At 47.9% G+C, this 17,577-nt stretch overlaps 1 protein-coding gene across 3 annotated transcripts in view; it reads left to right on the forward strand.

The window, feature by feature from the left end:
• Positions 1-17,577, forward strand: part of LOC111873566 (forkhead box protein L2-like) — a 73,212-nt gene that overhangs the window by 6,183 nt on the left and 49,452 nt on the right. For all 3 annotated transcript variants that reach the window (XM_023868377.2, XM_033755120.1, XM_023868376.2), the window contains exon 2: positions 9,599-9,674. In XM_023868377.2, coding sequence (XP_023724145.1) covers positions 9,599-9,674 — 76 coding nt within the window. The remainder of the gene's footprint in view (positions 1-9,598; positions 9,675-17,577) is intronic.

Here is a 17,577-nt window from a genome sequence, read left to right on the forward strand (position 1 = left end):
CCAGTACGGACTAAAACACGTTTATTTGCGAGATCATTCAGAGCCTGGAGTGAGAGTGGCATATGGCTTTCAGCAGTTTTGACCCATGCAGTGGCGTGCAAGAATGTGTTCTTGCTAGCCTAGCTACTGACCTTCGTCCTTTTGTTGGATCCTCACTCCACTGATCACGGATCGATAACATAATCACACGAAAGTGTAAGCTATATCGAATAGCATTAATCGATTTCCCATTTGGCGGTAGCGTAGTTGGTTGAGGCACTATGCTACAAGCCGGAAAGTCGCGGGATCGAATCCCGGTGAGGTGGATTTTTGCAGTTGACCTAAACCTTCTATCCCCACTATGGCCCTAGGGTCGACTCAGCCTCTAACAAAAACGAGTACCAGGAATATTCTTTAGGTAATTGGCGGCCGGTGCGTAAGGCTGACAACCTCACCGCCATCTATGAGCCGATTGTCTAGAAAATGTGGGAGCCTCGACGTCTCAGAACCCTATGGGCTTTAACGGCCTGATACAGTGATAGGTTTACGTTTTGCTGATATTTCATTTTTCCCGTCTCCACATGTTTTGGAGCCGATCACGGTGGCCGTGCGGTCTAAGGGCTTCACCCGCTCAGACGCTGGTGTCATGCGTTCGAATCCCACTCGATTCATGGATGTTAGTCTTCGTTTATTCTGCGTTTGTGTTGTCCTCTGTGTATGTAGCGGTCTTGCGGCGATCTGATCCCCCATCCAAGGAGTCCCACCGACTCTGTATGGTTAAGAAACTGTAAGACAGGCCAACATTCATTGTGGGCTGTAGCGCCCGCAGAATTATAGTACAAGTCAGGGACCATCCTCCCTGCATAATGGAGTTAGGAGCTCACTCCCTGCGTTTCGACAGACGAAGCCCCTGGGAAACGTTATACTTGTATTGAGTGCCCCTGGTTTGGTGCTGTGTTGTGAACTGAACTGCTTCAGAATAGGACCCAGTGGCCTGCTTTTGTTGCATTAGGGCCGCGCCATAGCTCAAGCGGTTAGTCGCTGATTTCCTACCGCGGCGGCCCGGGTTCGATCCCGGGTCTGGACAAGAGAGATTTGTGGTGGACAAAGTGGCGCTGGGGCAGGCTTTCTGCGACTACTTCGGTTTCCCCTGCCAATCTTTATTCCACAAATTGCTCACCCTCACCTATCATCTGGGGCTGATACAATATGCCAGAAGTGGCCGCAGTACAAGGGACTTAGTCCCACCCCACTAGCAATAAAACAAATTGTTGCATTATTTTAAGATCAGGTTTCTTAAACTTCCGGGTTTCCTGGCAGCTCGACATTTCGTTTGCCCTCCAGTTCCACTAACAGTACGGAATTTCTGCAAACGTTCGACTACCTAACATTGAGTTTCTCTGACCTGCGGGTTAATTAATAACAAAAATTCCATAACGAAATTTTTTGAACCTCTGGGTCCGTTAACGAAAAGGAACACAGAACTTTTCAGTTTCAAAACTTCAGGGAGTCTTTATCCTTGAAATTCAGCACGAACAGGAGTTGTTCTGAACCTTCACAGTGAATAGCATGACGTGGGGGAATGTACGAATACCGTGAGCAGACGACAGAATATCCGTTCTTATGATATAAAATACCGATGTGGGACTTACATGCCAAAATAAGTTTATTTGGGGCAGAATCGGTGTTTATTTCTCTACAGCCCCGTATTGGCTTCCACCTTGGCTACCAGATGTCCCTGCCTTTGTTGCATTCTTTTGTAGTTGGCGGTATAACGGCCCAGTGCAGTGTCCAACGCAGCCACTCCTGACACAAATTGTCATGTGTATGAGTGACTATCGACGGGGTTAGGTTTGGAGAATGGATTTATTTGCCACTTATGCACAAAACTCGGAAGTGAAAGTAATTAACATCGCCAACGCCGATCTCCACAATTAACAAATCATCACAGCACCTGCTAAGCCTTTTTCCAGCTTGCTTTGTCTTCAGCCGTTTCCTGGCAACGGCTTCTAACAGAGATCCTTCAATTTGACGTGATCAGGTTCTCTTTTCACAAGTTTCGGTGCAGAACTGCCAAACATCCTGGCACGGACCACGTAGAAACACCCCATTTCCAACAGCAACTGTGTTGTTGTGTGAATATTCGTTTCCGCTGGAATGTGTTTGAGTCTTTGCCAAGAAATGGTCCCCGTTTAGGACCCGGTCTGTAGGCTGCAGTATTCAGCGAGTTACCCTCGGGTTGAGCAGAGAGACGAGCATGGACTTCTGTGTGTAACGCCTCGGTTATTATTTGAACCCAAACATTTCCTCCTAGTACACAACTTCATGAAAATCGGTTTAGCAGTTTTGCAGTTGCTACATGCGGACAGACAGTACATGGCGAATCTAACAGGCGATTTTATTGCAACGTGTCTTTGCAAATGCGCCAAAAAATGAAATGATACTATGATTTTGGAGTGACTGAAGAGTTACGTACCGCCGGCTCTACGTTTTTGGTACAGACGTAAGAATGCGTCTGTGTACCCGTTCCTTTTACAAACGTTTGGCGTCGCGACGTACCTCTGTGGCGCCTGTGCTTGTGTCACTGATGCAGGGAACTTGACGCACACGAGTCTGAGGACAATTGACATTCAATTAGATGCAGTTTGTATGCAGCGTGGGCCGTGAATTACTGCTCCTAATTTATTGCTGTGTTAATCTGTGGTAAACATGCCAGCAGACCCTCAATTGGTAATCGAGTCCATTGCGCACGCAGTAAAACATGTTCTCCTCCCCCCCCCCACACAGATTATTGTCACAAATACGCGAAAGCTGTAAAATGAGTGCGCCGTTGCATGCAAGCTTATGTTTAAACCGTGCAAGGCTCCTTTTGCTCGCTATAGGGCAGGGGTTCCCAACCTTCGTGAGAGGTATAGTTCTGCGCGCTGTCAGGCTGTACGGCGACAACAGGAACCAAAGTAGCGGTTGCAGCTGCATTTTCCTAGAACACTGGCTTCTTTCTGAGTTGACAAAACTGTGCGTGGATACAGCCGTATTCTAAATAATTCCCGAGAACTTCATGACCCATTTCAGAGTTTGTCGCGACCCACAGTCTGAGAAACCTTGCCGTAGAGTATTACAGATCAAAATAATACTTTCTTTTTAAAAAAGTACGGCTAGTTCTTGGGAGTAATATTTTATATTTTCTTCGTTTTTTTTTTGCATTTTGATTTTTTAAAATATTGCAAGTGGAGGCAAATGCGTGACTAGTCACCCTCGCCCCGGGGCCCATGGGTGGGAATGTCCTTTGTCTGCGTATTTAATTTACTTTCTGCGCCGATTATGATTTTGAAATGAAGAGTCGTTCATGAGACCCCCCCCCCCGACACACACACACACACACACACACGTGAGTTTAAAAGTGAAGCTATCCCTGTAACAGGCCGTGGAGACCCATACGGTTGTGAGACGTCGAGACTCACACATTTTCTAGACAATCGGCACACAGATGGCAGTGTGGTTGTCAACCTCAAGTACCGGCCGCCCTTTACCCCCAGGAAGATTCCTTTTGCTCATTTGTCCCTCGAATAGACTACATCAGTTTCCCCCAAATCTGTTGCAGTTCACCGTTCGTCACTCATCCATTTGACGCCGTACAGTCTGTTGACTGTCATGATTTAAGGCACGAAACACGACTGATCACAGTAGCCGACCTGAAGTGTTCATTTTGATGCGTGTTGTGTGAGACCCAGTGGATGTACGGACGCACAAGTAACATGAAGATGCCGTTGCTGTGGGTTTGTGTGAAACTGTCAGTATATTATTGTAGGGTCCAACTTTTCAATATGTCTCTAAATATATCAGAAACGTAACGTGACTATTATCTCCATAAGACGAATACAAAAAAACAAGCGTGTTGCTTTGATGACCTTACGCAGCCTGCATGACGTGGAATAGCCTACATAGTGTACAGATAGTGTCAAGATACTGGGCACACAGGCTGCACATTCAGACTCGAAATGTCGGAGTTAGCCACTGTGTAAACAGTGGCAAATTTCTGAGTGTTTTAGCCTTGCAAATATCGGAATAGTGGACGAAGTCGAAGCCTGTTCACAAATATTGTCACGTGATTGGAGTGTGAATAGAGACGAAGTTTGGATTGGGAATTGGTTATACCGGACACTTACATCCTCGTATCTACAAAAAACTACGACAGTCTCACTGAGTTACACACTCCAAAGATCACTTAAACTACAGCACACATGAAGCCTTCTTAATCTTCACTAGCCGTTGCATGACAGCGGCTTCCAACGGCGAACGTTCCCCTTCTTCTGGGTTCCCGAAATGTCCACGGACTTAGCTACCAGCAACTCTCAACTGACTCAAGCAACCACCCAGTTACTTTGCGACTTGCAGTTAATCATCAATCAGTTAGTCTTGGCGCCAAGCCCCTTGAGGAGCACGACCACAGATATTTTTGTAACTTGACCCTTGCTCTGATAAGTTCTTATGTAACAGACTCTCTCATTAGAGGATGGGTCTGTCGTTCGCAATTGCTACTGGTCCTCGCCAGCGCAGTCCTCAGGTCCGAGTCGGCGGTACTCATGGTCACATTTTGCTATCTCAGTTTCGAAACTTCCCCAACCTGGAGGGACAGGTCCTCGTACTTACATCCTCCAAGAACAGGGTGGCCCAGTTGTACCCCAGGCACTGTTTTCCCTTTTCGTCGCCTCCTACGAGTCGCAGGGCTGCGGTAGATGTATTCGACCCCACCTCCACTCGGGCTAGTTTACACCTTGTCCTCGTTATATAGCCCCGGCATGTATGTACAGAAAATCTTCCTCCTTTATTACGTGTTCTCTCGTTTCTGAGGAAACTTGTCCCACAGAGCTGTTCCCTAGCAGCGGCTGTTGAATGAGTACTAGGAATTCCTAGGGGTAAAGTGCGGCTGGAGCGTAATGCTGTCAGGGAGCCTCGATGTCTCACAACCCTTACGACCCTCACGGCCTGTCACAAGGATATATTTTATGGCGAAATTTGCTTGGAGCGTCTGAGGGAAACCACGAAGGACCTCAGTCATCGTAGGTGATATACCGGCCGAGATTCGAAACGGGGAGCTCCCGATAGAGCAGCAGGCGTGAAGAAGCGTGTTCTGACTGTTCTAGGAATGTGGCAGTGATGTTATTAGAACGGGTAGTAGTGCTGTGTCGTGACGTCATGACGTAGATGTGTCGCGACAGCTGTGGCTGTACAGATCCTCAACGAAATGTTTACCAAATACAGTCAGCAGTTAAACAGACGTGTTACCCACAACAAACGTTTAAATGTCGGATTGTTTAGTAAGCACAACTGTGGGATAACTGACATGGATGAGCTGCCTGCGGACATTCAACATCGCGAAATTGCATCTGCACTGCTGTAACTGTCTCCTTCCTTTTACTAGCCCACGAGCTGCGACGTTTCGTGAGTACAGAGCTGCCTGCTTTCCCAGAATCACTGTAAGCTATGTCCACGTCATCATCAGGGATAGTGACGTAATCGCTACGTCATCGTAGAAAGTTACTGTATCATGCTTTCAGCATAAAGTGTGAACCAGAATCACCATACTGAATGCCTTGGAGAGCACACATGACGTTTCGTCCCTAAGGTTGCCCACTCAAGCTAGGACGTACAGTGAGAAACGTATGAACAAAGGATATGCATTCTTCCACAGGTCCTTTGTGATTTACTGGAAGAACCTACAAGATTTCGTATGATATGTCCTGGCCTAATTACGGTACTTGCGGTTTGCGGGGTAACCAGGCGCAATCCTTTCCGAGGATTAATAAGTTCGGTTATTTCACGGGAATACTGCCCACACTGCACCGATACCCAGAAGGAAATGTGAAGTTCCGTCTGTCATCTCACGTTCCTGCCTGTGATGCCGTGTAGCTTGGTAGAGGGGTACTCTCACCTTGAAGATAGAAGCATGAGGTTCCCTCGAGTATTCCGTGTACTTTATCCCAACCACACGGCGTCACAGCCCAGACGATATACAGGGTGTTCCAGGAGAAAAAATTAGTATTCTGGGAGGTCACAGTATCGGTCACTCTCAGCAGGAAAGTGTATATGTACATGTGTTTTATTCTGAACGGTTCCCGAGATAGAGCAGTTTCACTGTACAGACGAGCAACACGCCATGTCCTCACACGAGTCGCGAAGTGCATTGGTGTTGACGGTGGATTTTTCGAAATGTATTATAGTAGGTATACTGTACCAACTTTGTCACTTGAACAGTAAATACCGGTATTATAAGCATTACTTGATATCTCTTTGTTATGAGCAATTTTGGAACTGTACAGTGAAATAGTTCTCTGCGAAACCGTTCGGAACAGGACACGTGTACATACACCTTGCTTAGAATGACCGATACTGTGACCTCCCAGAATATTGACCTTTCTTCCTGGGACACCCTGTATATTCACCGACGTGAGAGCAGCAAATCTAGCCGCGTGGTAGAAACAGGGTTGTAAGAAGTAAGAGCTTCAGGCCTGATGTTTCTACTAGTTTCAGTAGTGTTTCCACCTCTGGCGGATTGTTGGTATCAGTGAACCGTTTTCTTATCTCCTGTCCGGTCTCTCTCGAGATGAAAGAGGAGCCATAAATCAGTTTCCAGCCCGTGACCAGCGGAACCTGGGTCCGAGTGTACAGAGCAGGGCCACTGCTGTCGTCCTGAAGGGCTCTGTAAAATGGTATACTGGAACTGAGTGATATATTCCCCATGCCGGTAGTCGAACCCAGCACTCCCCGAAAATATATCAGAATGAATATACTCCGAAGATGAGCGTATATTTGAGGCAAGGCTTGCTTTGCTGAGCTCCACAATGTAATTGTAATGCATGTAAATTTACATCGTAACTGGCACAGGTCGTCTGCTTTACGTTCGTATTCCGCTACACTGACTGAGGTTTCTCGTGCTGTTCTCCAGTTCACTGGGCGGACTGAAGAAGCCCGCGAAACACCTGTAGTCAGGATAATCGGGCAGTCGATTAGGCAAACGCCGCTTTCTAACGCCTGCGTTCAGGTTCATCATTCCTACAAATCGACGCCGTACAGTGTGGCCAGTGCTACCGTTAGCTGTCCCTGTGCTTAACTCATGAAGCACTACGCCATGAAGGCGTATGGGGGACTGGATGTATAGATCCATGTTTTCTTCACTTCCACACTAGTCGCATTATGTCTATTAACAGGAGGTAAAACTTTACCTGTAAGAGGCCGTGGAGGCCTATAGGGTTGCGAGACGTCGAGGCTTCCACATTTTCTAGACAATCGGCTCATAGATGGCGGTGAGGCCATCCTTACGCGCCCGTCACCATTCACCCCCATGAAGATTCCAGGTACTCATTTCTGTTAGAGGCTGAGTGAACCCCTGGGTCATAGTGCGGCTGGCAGGGTTAGGTCAATTGAAGAAAATCCAGTGACTTTGGGAATCGGACCCGCGACCTTCCGGCTTGTAGCATAGTGCCTCAAACAACTACGCGTGTCTCCTCACGTCTGTAGTTCGCTGCTTATTTATATACAGCATTTTGAAAGGAACAACCTCGCGGTTGAGTGGTTAGTGCTCGTACTCTGTATCTGTGAGGTCTGGAGTTCGAAATTCGTCCCCCATAGACTCATTGTCTTCACTTGTAGGTCTGTGATTTTACTGAGTACCCAAATCTAACAATATGACGACTTACATGCGCTCCGACATTGCCCAGTTCACAGTCAGAATGTCTGTTCTGTTCCTCTGCGCATGCGTCATTGGCTACACACTTCACCGTCGAGTGGTATAGATGATGGATGAATTGTAAAGGGTCTGGAAGGAAGCATCGTGACCTGATCGAGGTATTATCCTGGAATGTGTCCAGAGAGAATGATGAAAAGCCACGACAAACCTCAGCGAGGATCGCCGGTACCTCAGGCGAGATTCGAATCAAGTAAAAATGTACAGCATTACTGCTGCGCCAGTCCGTTCATGCAATATTGTTGTTACTTTTGTGGTAATTGTCACCAGTTGACGATGAGGAAGAAATACAGTTCGTATTCAAGTTTCTGTGTACATGCTATGCTTCTCTGACGTTAGTGTTATCCTAGTTTTTTTAATATCCCTGGCAGAGGTCGTTTGGCGGGTCACCCTCAAAGCCAGTTGTTTATTTGTTTATGGGCGAAATTGACGAAGTGTGACGTAAACATCATTAAAATAACAACAACATATCAGCATTGCTGAACTGTATAAATCATTACAACTTTTTTATAATCTATAAACAGCGACCCTAGGATGTGGGCTGCAGAGATCTCGGTTTGCCTGTTCTCATGTTGCCAGATTCTTTCTGACATCCAACAGCGTACGTTTTTATATCCCTTATTCGCGCACCCCGGGGGGGGGGCGCATTTAAAAGAAAAATAACTCTATATCACCGTCCTTTGTAATGTGACAAGTGTTTCGGAGGAACGTGTTGCCTCCATATTGAGGATAAACGATTGGATATCAAATCATTTATGAAGTCTGCTTTAAAACGGGAGTTTTTACTCGAAAAATAAATTTATCTGGGTTGTAATACCGTGTAGTTCGGAGATATATATCGTCTCCATTTTCAAAATCGAAGCAAGTAAGAAATAAGCAAAAGTAGGTTTGCAAGATGAGCTCTGATTCCACCTAGAAGACGGAGGCAGTGTGTTCCTCCGAAACGTCGGGCTGTCTCCGAACTACGAGGCATTGTAAACCCAGAAGACCGCATCTGCTGTCAGGATCACCGCCGTGATAACCCCAAACCCAACAATGTGTGCCTGTTGCTTGGAGTCAGCTTAAGGACGAGTGTGTCGTGGAGTCAGGTACCCTTGGTGTGCCCGTTATGTTGCTTGGAGTCAGCTTAAGAACGAGTGTGTCGTGGAGTCAGGTACCCTTGGTGTGCCCGTTATGTTGCTTGGAGTCAGCTTAAGGACGAGTGTGTCGTGGTGTCAGGTACCCTTTGTGTGCCTGTCATGTTGCTTGGAGTCACTCAGCTTAAGGACGAGTGTGTCGTGAAGTCAGGTACCCTTGGTGTGCCTGTCATGTTGCTTGGAGTCAGCTTAAGAACGAGTGTGTCGTGAAGTCAGGTACCCTTGGTGTGCCTGTCATGCTTTAAGGACTAGGATGAAGCCGGTATGTAGATTTTCTCGGAAATGCCTCTCGGTTTCATTCCCATTCCAGTAAGAGGCGGGTGGCACGCGACTGCTGCAACGTGAGGCGTTTAGTGCCTGCCGCACAGGAATTTTCTTTCATTTGACATGCGAGGCAAATGGGCCTATTGCATAGTTTCTCAAGCTGTAGGTCGTGACCCAACGCGGGCCGCCGTGTTATCAAGCATTATTTGCAGTACAGTTGTATTCAAGCAGAGTTTTGCCAAGTCAGTAAAATTTAATATAAATGCTTTCGGGAAATGTAGCTGCAGCTGGCGAAACACTTCCCGAAATTTCCTGTGACTCTACATGAACGCAACTGTAGATGTAGAGAGAAAATACAGTTGCCTGAGGGCTTACTATCACTGTACAGCCTGAAAATGGTGAATATTGTTGGAAAGAAATTTCAAGTAAGTGGGGATTTATGAAGATGTTGCTGCGAGTTGTGTCATTGTTGCAGGACGTGGACGCTACGGCTGGGTTGACTCTGAAGGTGAAGCAGGAACCATTCTCAGCCTCCGGTGAACTGATTCGCGGTAAGTACAGACCGTTTTTGTATCTGTCTTCCGGGTTTCGCCAAAAATGGAGGGGCAGTAGTTGCATCTGCATTGTGGAAAGAAGGAAGGGTGACGCATATTAACTAAGGCACTCTTATAATCCGTACGGACCCTACAGCCATTACTTCAGTGGACTGGACCAAATCCACTGCGCATTCTGTTGCGCACGGCCAGTAGCCAACATGTCTGTTGCTGCCTTACTGTTCCACATGATGAGAAGCACCGGCGTTCTGAGTAGTAAGAAACATGAAAAACAACAAAATTTCCTTATCTGGCACGAGTATGCCTGGCTATAGCGCTCTCAGCCCAAATTTGATTCGAATCCCTGCGAGATTGTTGGCCACTGTCATGGGGCCCTTCGTCCTTGCCTTTAAGTCTGGGTACTGCCTTGAAATATCCCACGACCGCTTCCACCAAAGCCATATCTGCTGCCCATTCAAAGTAATTTTAATTATTAAGTCATTCGGTGCCATGTGCCCCCTCTGCAGTTGAGGTCTTCCTGTTTGTGGCTCGGGTCACGGCTCTGCCACTGTGAAAATATGCAGCATCTGATGGTAGCTTGATTGATGAATTCAGAGGACTCGGAAGGGAGGGTTTTCTTGGAGGGACTGAAGACACCACGGAAATCCTGGGACAAGATAGCCTTCCGGAACTCCTTGTCTTGTTGCGTTCTTGAGGTTCGGTTGGAAGAGAAAGGGCGGTAAAGTTTACCCTGTGCCGATTGGAGGCATCATCCTGTTCCGTGGCTCTCACTCGGAGCACAGGGCATCTGAAACGCTTCTTTTCCCTTCAGTTTCTTCATCTAACACAGCCGGTAGGACTCCTTGGGCGGGGGATCAGCGCATCGCAAGGCCGCTACCTACACAGGACAAGACAGATTAAAAACATCCATGCCTTGAGTAGGATTTGAACCCACAGATATTTCATACGTTAGACCGCGCGGCCACTGTGATCGAAAATTGGAGGTATACCTCCAGGAATTCTTATGCTCAGTATAAGGGTGGAGGTGAGTGGCGAGTTTCATGTTCCGGCCGTTTTACCGCCGAGGAAGGAGACCTGCACTGTACAGGAGGCTGGTATGGGCCGCAGAGGCATTGCTGAATGCTGTGGAGAAAAGAACCAACGGAGCCTGCAGCCGAGAGCGTGGCCAGTAACTCTGGAGGCCAACTCCAGCGATACCTGCCTGCCATGTTGAAGAGAGGAACAATGTCGCAAGTGTTGCCGCGGACAGCAGCACTCAGCGCAAGTATTTGGGTCGGGTTGCCGCATCTGCTGTCGCAGCACAATCTAGGCGTTATGCAATACGCGACACAAGACTCGCGGTCGCAGTTGCTGAAGTGACGTGTCCATACTTTCGATCCATCTCCACGTTGGATTCTGTTCTGTTAAGTCTGAAAATGTTCGCAAGGATTATTAAAAATATACGTTTTATCCACGCACTTGCTTTGCAGGTCAGTGTGGCAGATTTAATACACTATAATTGCTTTCGGAGAATGTATTTCCAGCCGGAAAAACGCCGTATTTTCTGATGAGTGTACAGGAGCATGTTACCTCTGAAAATGGGAGTACTGGAAGAAACATAGAAATCTGCCACATGATGAACTGTTACTGGGGGTTAAACGTCAGACCGATCCCTGGATTCTTTATAATTGGCTAATAAACTTTCCCGCACAGAAGCTGTTCGGACCAGTTGGCCAGGTCACGCCGTACTCTGAACAGACAGCAGCTTTTCAGGCGCTGTGATTACGCTGTGTAGCGTTGCGTAATGAGATAAGCAGTGAACTGCAATATGAAGAGGGAAACGATCGCTGATGTTCCGGGCTCTGGAAATTCGTGAATAACTCGAAGAAGACAAAGTGTCTGTGGGTCGAAACCTCAAGTAGTGGGTCTGGAACGTGGTTCAGTCAGCCTCAGGAGGATAATTGAGGAGCTCTTTCAAGGAAATAGCGGCTCAGGTCTAAGAAAACCGAGATTAACGTCCTTGGGGAGCCGTCGCGCTGACCACGCAACACCCTCTAATCGCAAAAAGTTGGCACTAACTTCGCCAAGAAGCGGTGCTCGCTCGGTCGGTATAGTTCACTTGTGGACTGCAAGCCATGAAGTTTGCTTTTGTGCTTGTTTTGGGTCGAAACGTCGGGAATGTGTAGTAGGAGTGTCATATACTTGAGCTTAATGTTCAAGTGGTTTGGGGCGTTACTGCCCTTAGCGGAGACCTCCGCGTTTAACACGCTTATACGCAGGTCAGCCTCGTCAAATGAGCTGGCCAATTTGTTGGCCAACATGCCTTCCACAATGCCGGACAATCTGTTGCCTGCTGTGTTGTTTTCAAGAGCACCCACGTGTGGCGTCTCGCGTTTCCATGGAGATAACATGCAGTCAGCTGTTACATGCTGAGGATGCACGTTACAGCCTTTCGGGTCCTGTGATGCCTGTGTTCATGCCCAGGCATCACCTCCCGGGACGTGATTCCTGATACTGTTGGGTAGGACGCTCGGGTGGTCACTGGAGCCAGTCTGTACGCGGCAGCAAGGCCTAACATTCCTGCCACTGACACGAACCCCAGTACGTTTACTGAATGAGCTACATAGAATTACTATTATGATTACTCTGCGGTCTAATGGTCAGAGTTCCTGGCTATAGAGCTAGAGGTCCCGGGTTCGATTCCGGCGCTACCAGATTTTCTGAGAAGTAGTGGGTCTGGAACGGGGTCCACTCAGCCTCGTGAGGATAATTGAGAACCTATTTCAAGGAACTATCGGATCCGGTCTAGGAAACCGAAATTAACGGCCGTGGGGATTCGTTGCGCTGACCACGTGATACCTTCTATCCTCAAAAGTTGCCACTAACTTCGCCGACAAGAGGTGGTCGCTCGGTCGGTATAGTTCGCTTGCGGGCTACAGGCCACGGAGTTCTTTTTGGTATTATCATTATCATACTTTCTGGGGTGCTATGGTAGCGTAGTTGGTTGAGGCCCCATGCTATAAGCGGAAGGTTGCGGGTTCGATTCCCGATGAGGTTATTTAGTTTTTCAGCTGGCCTAATCCTTCCAGCCGCTCTGTGGCCCTGGGATCGACTCGGCCTCTAACAGAAATGAGTACCAGGAATTTTACTATGGGGTAAAAGGCAGCCGGCGCGTGAGGCTGACCTGGCCGCCACCTGTGAGCCGATTTTCTAGAAAATGTGGGAGCCTCGACGTCTCACAACCCCATGGACTTCAACGGCCTGTTACAGGAATAGCTTTGCCATGTTTACATTTTGATACCTTGACGTTGCCATTATTGGGTCACAGCTTGATTGTGCTTCGGGTGCCTGAAATAAGGTTACGTTGGGCGATTCAAATTAACCTCAAAATACACAAGAAAAATGTTGCAAATGTATGCTACACTCGATTCTACGGATTATGAAGGCTGCTCATACAGTAGTATGCTTCTTTATAATGCAGGTAAGGGGGGGGGAACAGCCACCATAAATACAGTTAGCCTTCGTCTACGCATTGAATTAATTAAGGACTTCCCCATTTTTATTATCGTAATGGCAAGACCTTCGGCCAGGTGTACCACCGTTGTTAAAAATACCTCTTATTCCCTGGAGGACACATTTCCTTTGTATTCTCATATTTACTGTCCTCTGGTATGGCGCATTGTACGTGTTTGTGATACGCCACTGCTGTTGGCAGGCACTCTAATAACTGAATTGAATTATCGTCTCGTGGCTGCGATGCTGAACGTGTGAGTCTCCAGAGGTCTGGGTGAGGCTGAGTCTCGTTTGACGAGAGGAGGCCATTGTTGCTGCAGACAGCCATGAGCTATGGAGATGCTAATGGCTCTGCTAATGGGAGGCAGACGTGCTGTGCTGTAGCCTCGCCTCCCGGCACGTCCCGACGCACACAGATGTATGTGGCACTCCGCCCACTGTGGCGGGGCAACTGGGCACCACGCCACGGAAATGTAGCAGGGTGCTTGCATTAATAGCGACAACGTTCGACCGTCCTTACCCTCACGAAAGAGTTGTTTTATCCTTTTTATTATTGTCACTTAAGCACGTTACGAAAACGCAGAGGGGGAGTGGAGGTAAAGCCCCACGCGTTTATAGCGAGACAGTTCGACCGTCTTACCCTCAGGAAAGAAATGTATTAACCTTTACTAGGCGACTAAGCTCGACGCCAGGAAGATGTAGCAGGGGAATGGAGGTAAAGCATTGCAGACTTGTGGTCCAAACAGTAATTGAAAGCCTATAGATTTTCGCTCCGGCAGTCTTGACAATCTAATATAAGTCCGCTTTGCTCATTATAGGCGTAGCTGCGACCGAGCACTGTACCACATGTGAGGCAGTGTAAGTGCAAGTTGGCGATCTGTGCCCCAGACAGAAGCTGTTCCGGCCGCCTTCCTGCCTTACTGCCCTGACAGCCGTTTCGAAATGTTGCTACGCAGACTTGAGGCTGTGGCAGCGGCATCTCTGCCGAGAATATTGTCGCGAACATCCTAGCTTGTTGCAACTTTCTTTCTTTTTAGTTTCTTGGGGTGCGGTGAGAGTTACTCCACTTGGTTCGTCGGCCACCAATTGGCCTCTTGTACCAGCCCCGGATGATAAATGATGAGTGTGGATTAATCGGTGGAATGAGAACTGGCAGGGGAAACCGAAGTACTCGGAAAAAACTTGCCCTAGTGCAACTTTGTCCACCACAAATCCCACCTCGTCTGGGCTCGAATCCGGGCCGCCGCTGTGCGAATTCGGCGACTAACCGCCTGAGCTGTGGCATGTCCAAGCTTGTAACTTCGGTGCTCCCACATCACGCCAGTATGACAATAGGTGCGCTCTACATGGCCACCCTCATGCCTCACGTGATAGTAACCTGCAGGCCCTAACAGTTGTCTCTACTGCATAGAGTCACGTGCACGAGGAAGCGCTGTAAGAGGGGAAGTGACCTGCAGGGTTTCCGACCTGTTCAGGCGCTATCCAGGGCCCCTGTACAGGAAAAAGATTATTATGGAAAGCTGTCTGGCTGGTTGCCCATGTTAAGTGGGTCCCTTGTCACCACTCGTCTTGCGGACGGAGGAGGCAGTAGCTGCGAATATATTGAATAAACGGTCGCGGGCAGCCGACAAGGGGTAGTCTTCCAGCTTGGTGTTGGACGTGGGAATAACAACATTTCACCGCGACAAAATAAGCCTGTTACGAAATGTCACAAAAGAACCTCGGACCTGGACCCAGAAAAGAGACCACTATGAACACCAAGACGTATGTGGGATAATATTAAAATGGATCTTAGGGTGATGGGATTGGGTGGTACGGACTGGATTGTTCTGACTCAGGAGAGGGGCCATTGGAGGGCTATTGTGAACGCGGTAATGAACCTTCGGGTTGCATAAAATGCTGAGAAGTTCTTTAGTAGCTGCACAACTTGTGACTTATAAAGAAGGGCTCTGCTTCTTGCAGTTAGTCTGTTTGCTTGTATGTTTCTGCATATATGTACGTCTGTTCGCCTTGCTAGCGCCTGCCCGATATTCACGGGTGTGTCAGCCATACGACCGTGGCCGGTGAGTATTACCGTGCCATATGGGCACTTCGTGTGGGAACCAAAACATAAATGGCGTTTCTTTTCTCTCGAAAATATCGCTCACAGTTTGGATTGCGGGTCAGTAAATAAAGCTGTGCGGGTGCTATCTTCAGGGGAATGCCAGTACGTAAGGGGACCAGGCCGCTGGCTGGCTGGCTGGACGAACACGGAATCGGGGTTTGGCTGCCGGCAGGGGCGGCAGAACTTTCTCTTCTTAAACAGTGTTCAGACCGACTGTGGGACCCACCCAGTCCTCTGTAAAATGTGTACTAGGGGCTGTTTACGTGCGGGTAAAGCGGTCGGGGCCTCTATCTAGTCTCGAAGTTAAGAATGCATGGAGCTGTACCTTCACTGCCTGATACGTCTTTATGGCGTGATGCTAAGCGTAGGGATGATTTATGTCCTATATGAGGACATGACCAGTAACTCTTGACTATATAGCGTCTTACGCCCCCGTGTCCTGCCGGGCGCTAGGGAGACGCTGGCTGAATGTCTGTCTTCTCGAAACTTGGCGCATCTAATTTATCTTAACTCGCGTCCTTTGTGACGCGTGTCTCTGCGTGTGGGCACAGCAGCAAACAGCCTGGTCCCGCGTTTCTCGCAAATTGTGTGAAATATCCGTGTTTTCCCTTCCACAGAGTTAAAAACAGGAAGAGCCGCCAACATCGGCATCGTGTAATTTGGACTGGCGATTTACGACATGAGTAACAGCCCATATCCCCCCTCCCCCGCCTCTCCGTCACTCGCCCTGTGTTCTGATTTACAGTCGGTATGTGTGGACCTGCCCGTTGTCAAGAGAATGCGCCCTGAGATGAGTGTATGGGCCTCAAGTACGGTGCGTCACCCTTCCTCCTTCGCACATTGCAGCTGCTGCTCACTGGATTCAAAGGTCAGGCCCAGAAGCCCGACCAGTAGGTTTTTGTGCGAGAGCTAAACATAGCCCAAATCCAGCTCATAACGAACTAGACGCCCAGGGACTTAGTGGTAGTTGTGGGTTTATGTTGGGGGGGGGGNAGTTAAAATATATTCTCCACTGCCAGAAGTAAGGCATTTCTTTATAATGTGGAAAAATACAGATTCATTCTAAATTGAAGAAAGCAGTCTTCTGGGATTTGGCACCGTGTATATGTGGTGTTAACCGACGTTTCGGAGGAACGTATCTGCTTTTACCTGTTCTCACGGTCTCTTTGCTTGCAGATTCTTATATATTTTTTCTTCTACCCTGAAGATGGAGGCGATACGTTCCTCCGAAACGTCGGTTAACACCACATATACACGGTGCCAAATCCCAGAAGACTGCTTTCTTCAATTTAGAATGAATCTGTATTTTTCCACATTATAAAGAAATGCCTTACTTCTGGCAGTGGAGAATATATTTTAACTAACCAGTAGGTTCTACGAACATACGTGTAAATAGGCCTACAGTACAGACTCTGATATTGGTATAGACATTTAGATAAGTGGAAGGGATATATTTATACCAGCCAAAGAGTAACAATCAATCATTCGTTTAGTTTCTCCGAATAATAGCGTCGTTGCATGTACACAGTGGGCCTTGCCTGCTGGAAACTTTACACTCGGAGGGGGAACCAACCCTTTGTTAATCATTTAAATTGATGTTAACGTACATTTCATAAGGAATGCAAGTGTTTCATTAGTGTTACTCAACCACAGCCAGTAGATTCACTGAAGCAAAGCAGACACAAATATGAAAACACGTAACAGATGGCAGCCATAACACAAACAGAGAACGTGTCGCCACAGTCACCATCTTCCTGAAAGTTGTGAGTCAATTGTTTGTGGAATTCGCTGTCACGCAACAGCAGACATTTCTTGCACCAGGTTTACACCGTAACAGCGTCAACAAAATATTATGTTACATGAAGAGAAGTTTTCTTCTGTTATTACTGTCCTGTTAGACGGAGGAGTTTAAATATTTTCTGAACACTTGATCCAGTGAGGGTGCCGTAGCGTTGAGACTCCAGTAATTGTCAGTCTGGAGTAAGGATTCCCTTGCAAGGTCTCAGCTGCAGTCATTGTGTTCCCCATTCTTCAAGATTGCCTGTCTCCAGTCTCAGCAGGCATACCAGCTGTCCTCACAGTGGCTTTACGTGGCTCTCTTCAGTCCCTCCATTCAGGATTTCACCTTGATCAATCCACGGCCACTTCCTTCCAAATCCTTTTAATTTCGTATGCCATCCGTGCTACAGCAAAAAGGCAACAGGCCGTGGAGGCCCATAGGCTCCCACACTTTGTAGACATTCGGCTCACAGATGGCGGCAAGGTTGTCGGCCTTACGCGCCGGCCGCCCTACCCCCCCCCCCC

The sequence above is a fragment of the Cryptotermes secundus genome, unplaced genomic scaffold (assembly GCF_002891405.2).
Source record: "Cryptotermes secundus unplaced genomic scaffold, Csec_1.0 scaffold631, whole genome shotgun sequence".
NCBI classification, from domain to species: domain Eukaryota; kingdom Metazoa; phylum Arthropoda; class Insecta; order Blattodea; family Kalotermitidae; genus Cryptotermes; species Cryptotermes secundus.